The 15,647-nt window shown below is 42.2% G+C and overlaps 1 protein-coding gene across 1 annotated transcript; it reads right to left on the reverse strand.

The window, feature by feature from the left end:
• Positions 1 to 6,971: 6,971 nt before the first annotated feature.
• CLRN2 (clarin 2) lies at positions 6,972 to 14,565 on the reverse strand (the record flags this gene model as incomplete). Its single annotated transcript, XM_084627147.1, has 3 exons — positions 6,972 to 7,237; positions 7,729 to 7,908; positions 14,313 to 14,565. 3 exons carry the CDS (start codon positions 14,563 to 14,565, stop codon positions 6,972 to 6,974), a joined length of 699 nt encoding a protein of 232 aa, XP_084483273.1.
• Positions 14,566 to 15,647: the final 1,082 nt, after the last annotated feature.

Consider the following 15,647-nt stretch of genomic DNA (forward strand, 5'->3'; position numbering starts at 1 on the left):
CTGAGTTAGTGAAATCTCTTAGTAAAAAAATAACTCTAGATTCCATTTGAAAACACCTATTGGTCATAATCCTGCTCATTGTGAGCTTTGCCACCGACTTCAGTCGGAGCAAGACCAGGTTTTTTATTTATAGTGAAGAATGCTATTATTGCAAAGCTGCAGTGTTTTATGTTTCAACACTGAGGACTGATCCTTTTCATGTGTGAGTCAGCAATGGAAGTTCCGAGTCCTTATTCTTTCCAAAGCCTGTGCTTTACATCAAGCTTGATTTTGGACCATTTACTTCAATAGAAGTTTTAAGTGTGAATAAATATCAGGATCAGGCCCTTAGAGTTTTCTTTCCTATCAACGTACTGTATAAGGGATCTATGCACAAATCTTTAAGAGCACATCAATCCTTCATGCTTTAATGAGACAATAACTCCTTTAGATGCCAGTGTAATGCTGTAGTTTAGGAAAATAAGGGATAACACTTTATTACTAAAAGCAACAGATGTCCTCATTAGTATGCACAAGAAAAGTTTTGCTATGCAGTATGGAGAAAGGCTCTTAATAGCTTTGTCTGATCTTGGAAGGCACTGAGTACTGTCAGCATGGGCTGAGGCCACTTATTACTTTGCTGGATATACTTAGAATCTTGCAAGGTCATGGCTTAAATATTCTACTAACCGTGCACCACGGTGCATCACTTTATCTTTGTTATACATTGTCTGGGGAAGCGTCCCTCCATCATCCATATTAGCAACACAGTAGAGTAATTGGATTCACTTTTCTCAATTCATATGTACACCTCTGTCAAAAACAGAATCAATAATGTTAACTTAAAGGTGGGAAAAGAGCAAGCTAAGCTCTCTCCTTTCCTAATAGCACATTTGACCATACATAAAGCCGAATGTTCCACATCACTCAGGAACCTGCCTTTTGTATTGAAATGTTGTTTCAGCCATTTTCAGTTGCCACGGCTTTGCACTTCTTCAAAACACAAGAGTGATGTTCAGTCCTCTAAAGCTGACATGCTGCACTTAAGCTTATATTTTCATTCTCTGACCAACTTTGATGTGGGCAAAGTGGCCATCAATGAACAGTAAGTGATACTTCCTCCTTCTCTTCTTTTTGTAAAGAAATTAGTAGTAAGCAGAAAAATCTACACAAGAAAAATGACAGCTCCCAGCCACTGGCCTGTGCACAAGTACTATACTACAACTAGGGGTACTTCAGGCTTTTGTGATTGCCGCACTAGACTCTGGACTCTCAACTAATGAGCCTTTGTTCTAGGCTTCATCATGCTCTGCTGTCCACCTTCCATTCAGTTGTAGACACTCTAACCTGCAGTTGATCTTCAGTGACCATGACATTTGGATCTGGAGCAACCCAATTCTGACTGCAGTTGAATGGAAAGCAGCAGGCACCGGGCACAATCGTCATTTGCACTGGCTGGAATTCGGCTCTTTGAGAGAGATTTTTAAACTTGGTTGCTCTTGCAGTGCAAAGGGACCTTAATAAAACCAAGGATCTAGTTTAAGTTTGGAAAAATGAAAAGGTTAGGAATCCCAACTGCTGTACACTTACACACACACAAAAACTACATTAAAAGAACAAAAAGAAAAGGAGTACTAGTGGCACCTTAGAGACTAGTACTCCTTTTCTTTTTGCGAATACAGACTAACATGGCTGCTACTCTGAAACCTGTCATTAAAAGAACACTATGCTATGCAGGGTGAAAAGTCTAGCACTCAAAAGTTGGGAAATGTCATCAATATGGTTACCTATACAACCTTAATTGGGCTCTGTTGTCCATATGGGGGATGGGACACTTTGCCAGGGGGTTTCACGTGTATTTTCTGACAGCAGAGGAATGGTGAGGCTCTGTGATCTTGGGTACCATACCAGGCACTGGAGGGAAGTGTGCCCTTGTGGGCACAGACTCTTCTGCCTATTCTCCCCAAGCTTGATCCCTTCTATGCTGTTCCCTCCAACCTGTCTGTATTCCCATCCTGTCTCTTCCCCACTCCTGGCTCCTTGTCCCTGTCCCATTCTCTTCACTTAACCAGTCCCAGTCTCTATTTCTCAGGCTTCTCATTCCACTCTCCTTGCCCAACAAGTCCTAGTCTCACCCTTCTGGACTCCCAGGCCCAGTCCGTCCCCTCACTATTCCTTATCTCCAGTTGCATTGCCCAGCCAGTCCCAGTTTCCTCACCTGCTGTCTCAATCCAATCTGTCTCTCTCCTACCCTGGCCTCCAGGCTCCCCCCACCACCCACACTCTCCACTGACTCCCTGTCCTAAAGTCCCGCCCTGGGCTACTCATCCAGTCTCAGCATGCCTCAGCCTCCTCCTCCCAAGCCTCTTTGTCCCTCCAGTCCCAGTTCTCCCCATGGACACCCACTTCTTGTCAGATTTATCTCCCCTCTCCCTTCACCTCCTTCCCTCTGCCCTACCAGTTCTCACTCCCAGTGTCCTTGCCCAGCTAGTCCCAGTTTCCCTCCACTCCTCATCTGGTCTCAGTCATCCCCCACCTTCTGGCTCCCAGGCCCTCTCTTCTGTTGCTCTCCTCAGTTCCCAGTCAGAATCACCTTGCCTAGCCAATCCCAGTCTCCCCCATGCCAACTCCCAGGCCCATTTTCCCTTCTCACCCCCCAGGTACCATCCTCTCTGTATATGAATAAGACAGTTTCCTCTGCCACACGCCTAGGCCCAGCAGCAGGCTCACTGATAGATGAGGAGAGACTGGCTCCCTGTTCAGGTACCCAAACCCAGCACAGCCCACAGCAGTGCAGAGCTGCAACTGCAAGAAATTTGTGCTCAGCCCCTAGCTAGAGCATGCCCAGTGCAGACAGAATCTTCAGTTGAATTTAGCTGCTAAAATCTAAGAAATCTCTGATGAGCACATGTGAACTGCAATTTTTCAAAGGAATATAAGTTGGCCAAATATGGCACATTCCTGACATAAAACTAACCCCCTTGCCAAATTTCATACTCCAAAGCTCTAGAGCAGTGATACTCAGACTGAGGCTCAGGAGCCCCAAATGGCTTTTTAACGTGTCTCCTCGTTGCATCACACAATATTAGAACAATGTGATTTAATTATTAACCAATCAGGATGCGTTTACTATGTTATTAACCAATTGTAGAATACCTGGTCAATCATTTTGCTGTCATCACTGCTCTAAAGCTTCTTAAGAAAAGGCTGCCAGAATATTTTTTAACATGAGCAAAACAACATATTTCCCCCCAACCTCGTTCTTGGAAACAGCAAACTATTTTGGCTAAAATTTACAAATGATAATAATAATAACCAGCTTGAGGCAGATTCCTGACATTGAATATATCGACCAAACAATTAAAGTTTGGTAACTGAAAACAGTGTCTTACAAAAGGAAGTGTTGGGCAATCTTAAAATAGATGGTGCTACCAGTTCCATCTATAATTGTAGCAGACTGCTAGTCTCTCATAGTTAAGGATATATATTCAGTCATTAGTAATCATAATCACTAATATGAATCACTGGCAAATATTAGTAATGTATGAAGGCACTAAAAGGTCTTTAAGCCAGAAGAGTGGAGTAATTCTAGCAGAGTAGTATTATTCATAACCTGGGGAGTATAAGCTAAATGTAAATCTGTGAACTAAAGTAATAGCAGTATTTGTTGACAACTGAATGAGTCCTTATGACAAAACTCATTTGAAAGAACAAGGATACATGTGGGACGTTACACTAGTAATAAGGGTCATTCAAAAGCACAAAATGATAATTAACCCTCAGCATCTGAACCAACTGAGGTTATGGGTCAAATTCTCTTATCATTTATACAAATCCAAAGTAACCAACTTAAATGAATGGGGAATTATTCTGTATTTGCACACCATTAACTGTAATCAGAATTTGGATTTTACAGAACGTTACAGTACAGACAGCTAAAATGCAAGTGTCCTCCACCCTCTCCTGTCGACATGTCTCAACGCTATTTTGGGGAGATGACCTCTGGGTGTGAAAGGCTAATTCAGCCTGCAAATAGGTCCAGGTGACTTCCTCTAAGGGTATCAGCTGTCATGGTAGTTTTTGTGATTACAAGCACTTGTCTACCAGGAACAAAACTCAGGTTACCAACTCATTTCCCAGGCATCAGATGATAATGATAGTTGATCACACTACACACTGTGCAAACAGTACTACAGTCTTCTAGGGTGATAGCCATGAACCTATTGTAAGCTATATCATTTTGGACTATTATTGCAAAATGTTGCATCCATTTTTATGTGTGTGATGTTGGCTGAATTTGAACTGGTGACCAAGAAGTAAAAGGTTGTTGTACAAATCTTCTGAGCCATCTTCTCTAGTCTTATTTACACAATGGCTCCTAATGGTACCTTTAGAGCCACTTTGATCAGTTTGTGAGCCTAGTCCAACAAATGTTTACTCTGATCAGTAATCCTTACTCAGGTGTGTAGTCCCACTGTAGATTACTCATGTGAGTAAGAGTTTTCAGGACCATGCACTATGTCAGCAGTTTTTAAAATGTGTTGGAATAAGTGGTAAAAATCCTCATGAAAAGTAGCTCCAGTACACTTTTATAGCTATTTCTCAAAATTAAATATCTCCAAGTGCCTTTCCTTTTTCAGTTCCTAAAGGCAGTTATGGCTAGTTATGGATAAATGACTTGCCATGATTTCATTGTTTCTGCATCAGAGCTGCTTTTAAGTTATATGTTCACAGAACAGCATAGTAATTTGACAAATATTTCATTTTACACCAAAGTTCTTTGGCTAAAAATAAATAAGTGCTGTATTGTAAGGCCTTGTGCTGTGTACCAAGCTTCAACTTGGAAAGAAGTTTTGAAGTTAAGTTTGTGCTTAAATTCAGCCTTAACTACAGCAGCATTAGTGAGATCTGCAGTTATGTAGTAAAGCAGAGCCATGTGCCCAAGATTCAGAGCCAGCCAGAATTGTTTTGGGAGGTGAGGGTAAGGTGGGAACACTAATGGTGAGTTCTTCCAGGGGGCACTGACAGACAAGAGTGGGCTGCTAAGATATAAGTCATAGTCACTTTGTGGGTTGGATTTCTGCAGTCCCTCTCCTAATATTGCCTCCTCACCATAGTCTTGACTCAAGGAAGGAAAGTCAACAAAGCAAAAGTAAAACAAATACAAGACAAAATTGGCTGTTATAGCTTATGTTAGGAAACATCTCCTTTATTGACTCTAGCTTCTCACTCATGCAAAGCTGATGGTAATAGTGCTCCAAAAGAATTGAAAATTCCAGCTGCCTTCCTTATCCTGATATTTTGTAATCTTTATGGGTGAATTTTTTGAATGCTTATGGAATGAGTTTCCAGCTGCTCTGTCTGGAATCAGATAAAGAATTCTTCCTAAATTTAAGTACCCATGTTTGAAAGTGTGGATCTTGGCTTTTAAAATTATTTTTTTCAGTGGAGAGGGATTTTCATATAAAAATGAAGGATTTTCTTAAAATATCCTGCAGCAGTATAAGAATTATTCAGATCTTTCTTCTAAAAGATTTTCATGCCTCTTTTGAGAGAGGCTTTGACTAAAATAAAGATTTCTATTTGCAATTTACAAAATATAGCAGTTTTCCATTAATCAGATGACTACAAATAAAATGCATTTTAAGAATTAATTTGGGATGGCAGCTTTACTATAAGAGTTTTTCATGAATTCAAATAAATTCTTTACATCCAATTTTCTGTAACTGTCATTTATAAATAGTTTAGGAATCTATTTTGTTTCACTCTGATAGGTAAACTCAAGAAGTCTCATGTTTACCTTAAGGCTTGATAATTTTCAGTTTATGATGCATCACTTGCAACTCAGTTTATTAAATGCTTGTGGTAGTGTTGGTATTTCACACAAACTTTTTCACACATCTAACCATTGTAGTATAACGTTTTTTCATTTTAATACTGTTTCATCAAACAACATTTTGGACTTAATTTCAGATAAAAACAAGAATTGGCAGAGGCTCGAGGACCATAAATCTGTCAAAATACGAATCTTCAGGTTATTATAAAAAGAAAAGGAGTACTTGTGGCACCTTAGAGTAATGATGCATCCGATGAAGTGAGCTGTAGCTCACGAAAGCTTATGCTTATATAAATTGGTTAGTCTCTAAGGTGCCACAAGTACTCCTTTTCTTTTTTGCGAATACAGACTAACACGGCTGCTTCTCTGAAACAGGTTATTATAACAATTGTAATATCATTACTTAGAGTCTGTGTACAAACATTTTGCCCATCATTGGCTAGAGAGCTCTTCACTTTTCTTACATGCTATTATTCTTCCCTAAGAATATTCTTATTATAATATTCCATATTCTTCTTCTTTCCACTTCTCTAGAGTCTAGCTTTTGATGTTTGTTCCTCTGTTTCTAAATCTTTCCACAAGTTCTTGATGATTTCCCTTACATTTCAGTCTTCCAGGGAATGGAGTTTACTCTTCCAGTTCTGTAGCACATCAATAAACAAGGTGTACTTGTTCCTCTCAGATTTTCTAGAGAATTCTGAGGAAATAGCTTGCAACTCTGGATAAAACCTTAAATCCTGTGTCTGTTCTTCCTGCTTTGAAATAAAAATGCATTCAAGTATCTTAAAGGCCAAAGTATGGCGATTTATGTATTCTCTTCCTTATTTATAGTTCACTTTTTGGTTTTGGTGAAAACATACTTTAACTCCGATATGTAAAATATTTAAGATGAAAAATATTCTAGAAAATAACTTTATTGTTGTCCATATTGGTTACTTTTTCAATTATGTGGTTTCTGTAGTTTGTCTTCCATGCAGTGAATATTAATTGCTGGTACTGACAACTGGCCTCAAAAATACTGTATATTTCTGAAAGTGGCAGTTTTACTGTCCATGACAGCAACAATCTCCATCCAGTACTAAAGTTGCAGAACCAAGGAGTTGTTCTTTTCATGAGAGTTCACTTTGTAGAACTAGTTTAATGTAGGTGAAGGTTATCAGTACATGATATCTTCTGCTGTAACAGTCGCCTCTTCTGTTTTAGTCTTGAATTCAGGGAAATGAACCCCACTTATGGCTATTAGCAACAAATTTACTACATGAGATGTAGCACTAGCCACACAAAGCCAAATGGAGCTTTCATACCTTTCTTCCAAAATTACAAACTGAAAGACATTTTCCTGGAAATTGGCAATTCTTTCTGTGAGGCGATGAAGTTTAACAGCAGCTATAAAGCTAGTGACTGCCAGTGCTGTAAAGCCTCCTGCAACAAAATGAAAAAATAATTAATCATTTTCAAAACAAGTCAGACATTTTGGCTGTGATTCACAAAAACATGCTTTAAGCACATAATTAAAGTTAAACACATAATTAAGTGCTAGTCAGATTAAGGATGGATTTAAAGATGTGCCTAAGTGCTTTCCTGAACTGGGGCTTTTATTAGTTATGTGACCAAGCATTGCACCAATGTTATGTTTCTATTAAAGTTCTCTTGTATGTGATATTGAGGCTATATATGTGAATTCCCTGTTCATACAAAACAATCTACAATATGCTGAAGGCTGAAATGCCTTCTAATAGTTTTAGTCTAATACGGGGGAATACAGTGCTAACTCTATTTTTGCACACAAGTACATAAGCCAAGGAGAAATACAGACTTGGCAAGGGGAAGATGTTTTCATTTTTGTACACATTTACTTTTACCATTTTATTCAAATGTGGTTGGTAGTAAAAGTTATTTTAAAATTATTTTACCTGCAAGTAAATTCCATAGGCATATACCGGCTGGACCTTTAATAGCTCGGTATGGAACTTTTATTGCATTGAGAATGCAGAATCCAAAACTGACCAGAGCAAAGGAAATGGCCGCACAAAGGAAGATTAAAATCATCACATGAAGGCCTGCATTCAGCTTTTTCACCAGATGCGGGAAGACTGGCAAGAAACAAATATTCAGTTATTCAGTGTATAAATCTTCCTGTGAAAATGACAGGATACACATTATACTGATGCTATAAACTGCTTTTCACTCAAATTAACAAGGCATTATTTACGAGAGGAATCAATCTGGTAGATACAGGTGTGTTAGTTCATGAGGGATGAAATTATCTGCTCACTACATCAGAGGAGCAGAATTCGGACCCTGTAACCCCCTGAAGTTTGGGGAAATTCAGATACAGCATATGTCCATGCTGTGAGCTGGAGGTGTGATTCCCCCAGCTTGAGTAGACCTATTCACACTAGCTGTCATGGAGCTAGTGTGCTAAAAACAGTAGTGTAGCTGCTGTTGCATAGGCTGCGGCGAGCAGCAGCATGGACCAGCTGCCAAGGTTATGCATCCTTGTGGCCCAGGTGTGTTCGTATGCAAGGCAGCTAGCCCATGCCACTGCTCACTGATCCCCGTGCTACTTCGACTGCATTATTATTTTTAGCATGCTAGCTCTATTAGAACTAGGGCAACTATGTCTATATGAGCTGGGAATCATATACCTAGTTCCAAATGTAGACACAATCTCAGATCCAAACCCAGTGCCATGAGCTCATTTCTAATAGTTACGTATCTGTATTTTACTTATACAACTAAATGTGATTAAGTGCCTTGCTGAATCAGGCTGTCAGCCTAGGAGACTTCACTACAGGCCAGGCTGCCTTAAGCAGGCTAGATATGCTACTGCAGTCACAATAGATAGTGCTAATGAACAAGTTACTTCTGTCTTGATACCACCACCAAAAAATAAAAAGTTAAAAGAACATTATTAAGGTTGCAAAGTCCAGTATGCAAAAGTTAGGAAATGCCACAGTTAAGGTTGCCTGTTCCCCATGTGTGTATGCATTATAATACGGCCTTTAATTACAGAGTCACGAACTATTTTTTCCATAGGACTCCTGCCTCATTTCATGTTCCCATGGGTCCACTGTTCTGTCCATTCTCCTCAAGCATAACCCCTTCTACCCTGTTCCCTCCAACCTGTCCCAATCTGGTCCCTTCTTTTTCCTACCCCAGCTTGTTCTCTCAGTCTCATTCGCTATTTCTCAGGCTTCTTGCCCAGACTCCCTGCCCATCAAGACTTAATCCCACCCCTCCAAACTTACCTTCTCAACCAATCCCAGTTCCCTGCCACTCCCAGCTCCTCATGCGATCTATCTGGTATGTAGTCACTGCCCCCCTCCTCCGCCCCGCAGCCACAGACTCTATCCCCACTTGTTTGTAGTCCCAATCTTTCTCCATCCAGTCTCTGTGTCCTTGTTCCAGTTTCTTTCCCTAATCAGTACCAATTCTCCCCCCTGCTCCCTGGTTGCTCATCAGATAAATCTTTCCCCATCCCCTTTTCCTTCCTTACCCAGGCCCCACTGGTTCTCAGTCTCTTTGCCTAGCCAGTCCCAGTCTCCCTCGACAGCTCATCCAATCTCAGTCTTCCCCACATCCACTTCCTCCCAGTCCCTCCCACAACCTCCATTTCTGGCTCCTAGTCCCATCTCCTTGCCCTGCCAGTTCCAGTGTCCCCCAGGCCCAACCTACAAAAAGCTCTTAATAATACAGGCCCAAAGTTTCCTCTGTGTTCCCTCCAATGTATCTGCGGTCAGATGAGTTTTCTCAGTCTCCTTTCTCAGGTTGCCTCTGAATGAGGCAAGGGAATAGCCATTCTCTGTTTAGGGACCTCATCTACAGAATCAAGAAGCTGTTCAGCAGAATCCTTCTATGACTGTTTTCGAGGAATGGTCTAAGGCCTTTGCATTTGGGTCAGTATATCACTGACCATTTTAGCCTCCCCCTTTCACCTTCTTTTTCTTTTCTATGTTTGGCTCAGTTGTAGTCTAGGAAGGTAACAGCTAGTTTTGCTGCAGCACTGGCCAAGTTTTAGTTACATTTTGTATAAAGTTTGCAGAGCATCCCAGTCCGGGCTGGCCTTAGGTTTTATGTGGCTCTATGTGAAGTAACACATGCAGGATCCCCTATATGTTATAAACTGTTCAGGAAGGACAGGCAGGGCAGAAAAGGTGGGGGAGTAGCACTGTATGTAAGGGAGCAGTATGACTGCTCAGAGCTCCGGTACGAAACTGCAGAAAAACCTGAGTGTCTCTGGATTAAGTTTAGAAGCGTGAGCAACAAGGGTGATGTTGTGGTGGGAGTCTGCTATAGACCACCGGACCAGGGGGATGAGGTGGATGAGGCTTTCTTCCGGCAACTCGCAGAAGCTACTAGATCTCACGCCCTGGTTCTCAGGGTGACTTTAATTTTCCTGATATCTGCTGGGAGAGCAATACAGCGGTGCATAGACAATCCAGGAAGTTTTTGGAAAGCATAGGGGACAATTTCCTGCTGCAAGTGCTAGAGGAGCCAACAAGGGGGGGAGCTTTTCTTGACCGGCTGCTCACAAACCGGGAAAAATTAGTGGGGGAAGCAAAAGTGGATGGGAATTTGGGAGGCAGTGACCATGAGTTGGTTGAGTTCAGGATCCTGACACAGGGAAGAAAGGTAAGCAGCAGGATACGGACCCCGGACTTCAGGAAAGCAGACTTCGACTCCCTCAGGGAACGGATGGGTAGGATCCCCTGGGGGACTAACATGAAGGGGAAAGGAGTCCAGGACAGCTGGCTGTATTTCAAGGAATCCCTGTTGAGGTTACAGGGACAAACTATCTCGATGTGTCGAAAGAATAGTAAATATGGCAGGCGACCAGCTTGGCTTAACGGTGAAATCCTAGTGGATCTTAAACATAAAAAAGAAGCTTACAAGAAGTGGAAGGTTGGACATATGACCAGGGAAGAGTATAAAAATATTGCTCGGGCATGTAGGAATGAAATCAGGAGGGCCAAATCGCACCTGGAGCTGCAGCTAGCAAGAGATGTCAAGAGTAACAAGAAGGGTTTCTTCAGGTATGTTGGCAACAAGAAGAAAGCCAAGGAAAGTGTGGGCCCCTTACTGAATGAGGGAGGCAACCTAGTGACAGAGGATGTGGAAAAAGCTAATGTACTCAATGCTTTTTTTGCCTCTGTCTTCACTAACAAGGTCAGCTTCCAGACTGCTGCGCTGGGCATCACAGCATGGGGAGTAGATGGCCAGCCCTCTGTGGAGAAAGAGGTGGTTAGGGACTATTTAGAAAAGCTGGACGTGCACAAGTCCACAAGTCCACAAGTGCACAAGTCCTCAGTGGGCCGGACGAGTTGCATCCGAGAGTGCTAAAGGAGTTGGCGGCTGTGATTGCAGAGCCATTGGCCATTATCTTTGAAAACTCGTGGCGAACGGGGGAAGTCCCAGATGACTGGAAAAAGGCTAATGTAGTGTCAATCTTTAAAAAAGGGAAGAAGGAGGATCCTGGGAACTACAGGCCAGTCAGCCTCACCTCAGTCCCCAGAAAAATCATGGAGCAGGTCCTCAAAGAATCAATCCTGAAGCACTTACATGAGAGGAAAGTGATCAGGAACAGTCAGCATGGATTCACCGAGGGAAGGTCATGCCTGACCAATCTAATCACCTTCTATGATGAGATTACTGGTTTTGTGGATGAAGGGAAAGCAGTGGATGTATTGTTTCTTGACTTTAGCAAAGCTTTTGACACCGTCTCCCATAGTATTCTTGTCAGCAAGTTAAGGAAGTATGGGCTGGATGAATGCACTATAAGGTGGGTAGAAAGTTGGCTAGATTGTCGGGCTCAGCGGGTAGTGATCAATGGCTCCATGTCTAGTTGGCAGCTGGTGTCAAGTGGAGTGCCCCAGGCGTCGGTCCTGGGGCCGGTTTTGTTCAATATCTTCATAAATGATCTGGAGGATGGTGTGGATTGCACTCTCAGCAAATTTGCGGATGATACTAAACTAGGAGGAGTGGTAGATACGCTGGAGGGCAGGGATAGGATACAGAGGGACCTAGACAAATTGGAGGATTTGGGCCAAAAGAAAACTGATGAGGTTCAATAAGGATAAGTGCAGGGTCCTGCACTTAGGACGGAAGAACCCAATGCACCGCCACAGACTAGGGACCGAATGGCTAGGCAGCAGTTCTGCGGAAAAGGACCTAGGGGTTACCGTGGACGAGAAGCTGGATATGAGTCAGCAGTGTGCCCTTGTTGCCAAGAAGGCCAATGGCATTTTGGGATGTATACGTAGGGGCATAGCCAGCAGATTGAGGGACGTGATCGTCCCCCTCTGTTTGATGTTGGTGAGGCCTCATCTGGAGTACTGTGTCCAGTTTTGGGCCCCACACTACAAGAAGGATGTGGATAAATTGGAGAGAGTCCAGCAAAGGGCAACAAAAATGATTAGGGGTCTGGAACACATGACTTATGAGGAGAGGCTGAGGGAACTGGGATTGTTTAGTCTGCAGAAGAGAAGAATGAGGGGAGATTTGATAGCTGCTTTCAACTACCGGAGAGGTGGTTCCAGAGAGGATGGTTCTAGACTATTCTCAGTGGTAGAAGAGGACAGGACAAGGAGTAATGGTCTCAAGTTGCAGTGGGGGAGGTTTAGGTTGGATATTAGGAAAAACTTTTTCACTAGGAGGGTGGTGAAACACTGGAATGCGTTACCTAGGGAGGTGGTAGAATCTCCTTCCTTAGAAGTTTTTAAGGTCAGGCTTGACAAAGCCCTGGCTGGGATGATTTAATTGGGGATTGGTCCTGCTTTGAGCAGGGGGTTGGACTAGATGACCTCCTGAGGTCCCTTCCAACCCTGATATTCTATGATTCTATGCAACTCTTCCACTTCTCTGAGGTGTCCATGCCTTCATAGACCCAAGTTGACTGGATTACTCTGAAAAACTCAGTGCTCTTCAAGCATGTGTATTTTTAAAGTTTATGCTTCCATTTATTTAATTTTTGGGTTGTTAATTGGGTTAAAAAACTAATCACCATACTGCCAGGCTTTGCTATAAATTGGAGCCTAAGGAAAAACAGGACCAACAGATGGAAGAAGAGTGGGGGAGGTAGGAGGATGCCTGAGCCGTGTGGAGACGGAAACTAGTATCCTTTGTTATTAGAGAATAATTATCATGGTAGGGTGTTCTGTGGCACACACTGTCGATGTGATACTGGGAGCACTAATATAAAGCAGTTTATTAGGGGAGAGGGCATAAGGACAAAACGTACAGGGCAAAATTCCAACTAAGCCTTCAGATTTGTGCGGGGAGGAAGGAAAGAGGATGAAAAGTGCGTCCTCAGCACTGTGCGTCCTCATCAAGGGATGAGGGCAGATAACCCACCACACAGTACTCTGAGGTCACTGGGTTTGGGGGGTCTGTTCAATTCCTGTTTCTACAGCAATAGAGAGAAGGGTCCTTATTAAGTGTGGTCCCCTAGGGCCTCCTGAGGTGTTCTACCTGTGTATGCTGCACACTGGCAAAATGGCTCTGGAGTGCCTGCCAGCCTGCCACACCCAGCATAGGCAACCCCTCAAGGGGAGAACAGGTGTTTGCCCACAGTATCTAACTAAAGATTTCATAAATCTACATTTTTTGAAAAAAGGAAATCTCGATACCATATTCATTTACAGAATTTGTGAGGGCCCGATCTTGCAGTCCTAGCAGGGAAGATTCCCGCTGATTTTAATTGGAGTTTGGTTTGCGTAAGCACTGTAGGATCAGACCCTTTGGGCATAATATCCATGTATTCCAGTAGTCACTCTGCAATTATAGCACTCCCCTTCAGGTTGCATAGCAACTGATGAGAAAGTCTGTATTTATTAAGGATTGAATTAGCCCTACATGATTGAGCAGGGGACTAAGGGGATATAAAGTTGCCCCTTCCTCCATTCCCCTGAGCAGAATCTACCCAGATATTGAGCTCAGGTATGGGCAAGTGAGTGAGCAGGGGCTGTATGCCAGTATTCCCTCCCACAAGCAGCTGGGCATGGTGGAAGAAGAGAGTGTCAAGGAGCAGGCAGAGCCATGGCTCCTTTCCCTGTTACAGCCTTTGGAGTCAGCTGGAAGGGTAGTTGACCTACACAACATACTTCCTCTTCCCCCATGTAAAATAGGAGCTCTAAGACAATCCTGTCTCGGAGGGGTGTCTCTGAGTCACAGTTCCTTCCCAGAACTCCTCCTAGGGTGGCACAGAGATACACACAGGCCCAACACAGAATTTAAAGGAAACTCTCAGTCTATCCCATAATAATTAAGGAATATTTTTCTTATCTTGCTTATGCAGTGATACAAGGTTGTACCAAAGAACATAACTAAATGTTTGTTTTTTAAAATTCTCACTCATATTTCAGAACCATAAAAGCCCCAAGTAAACTGAGCCATAGATGTGAGTTCAATAACTATTCCTATTCTATGGGTACTACAAACAAAAGGACTTACAATGCTCTTAGAATTTATTTATATATTCAACCAAAACTTTACTTACTTGTGAATTTGGAAAGCCGCCCACCCAAACCACATTGTCGTATTTTTTCCCCCCGAAAGAGTCCATAGTGAATATCTCCAATGAACTTGACTAGCTCTGGATCTGTGGCGTTGACCAAATCAGCTCCTGTTTTACAAAGGATTTTGCCAGCCATCCACTTTTGGATCCCCATAGCAATGACAATCAAGAGAAAAGACACAAAACTCAATGCAGAAGCCAAGGCAAACAAGGTCTTTTTAAAGCAGTTGGGCATCCTAGTAGTTTCAAGAAATCATCTCCAAGGCCGCTCTGCAGTAATTAGATGAGTTTCACATTTTGCTGCTGCTCAGAAATCCACAGGTGGTAAGATGCCAGTTATTCCACACACACCCTTTAAATCTCATTGTATTTTAAAACTTCAGAGGCACAGTTAAAAATCAAGCCCAAAGTATAGATTTGCTGCAACAACATCCTGAAATGGTTGCAAAGAACAACTTCATTACACTGTAGCACAGTGGTGCTTGTTTCTGCAGAAAGTAATCCTATCTCTATTGCACGACTAATGTTTCATCAGAGGGTTTAATTGTTCCCTGTTTTAAATATTCAAATGACACCAGTTTCTTGACAATGATCACGTAGGAGAAATTTAGATGCACAATTCAGTTGTATGAATTATAAAGAAAAGTTAAACAAATTGTGTGAATGGGACGTAGCGTGGAAAAAAAAATTGGCACCAGAATTCTGCTGACACCGAAGCTGTATCAAATGTCTTTCCCTTGGTGCTTGCTGCGATCCCACTTTTTCTAAATGTCACTACTGTCACAGCCACCAGAAGTGTTTGTAAACAACAAAATGATGACCCTCCATTCGCCAAGCCTGTTAATTGAAGTGTATAAATTATGTTTCAGGATGCCAAGCCTTATTAGATTAATCTTCTATATAAAATGGGGTGCAAAGCAAGTTGTTATAGCTTGGAGAAGCACAATGCCAGCCTTATTTAACATATACCAGCAACTTGCTATTGTAAACATGTGCAGAAACAGCCACCACTGTACATGCCAGAAGTTCTACTAGATAGCACTGTAAAAAAATAGTTTGCATGTCTATAGGCACTTTTACAAAAGGAGCTCAAAGCTCTTTGCAATCATTAATTAATCAATTCTCCCAGCATCCCTGTAAAGTAGGTAACATAATACTTCTCTGACTAGTGCCTAAACAAGTTGTGGAGGGACACTAGTGCTGCCAAAGGTTCTGCTGTCTGTTGGGTAAAATACAAAACCAAAGCCTTGATCAATTATCGTCAGTGAAGGTCCCATATAGCACTATTTGTGGAAGTAAGGAGGGTAATCCTGGAGT

This window comes from Lepidochelys olivacea (genome assembly GCF_965140295.1).
Source record: "Lepidochelys olivacea isolate rLepOli2 genome assembly, chromosome: 4".
Taxonomy (NCBI): Eukaryota; Metazoa; Chordata; order Testudines; family Cheloniidae; genus Lepidochelys; species Lepidochelys olivacea.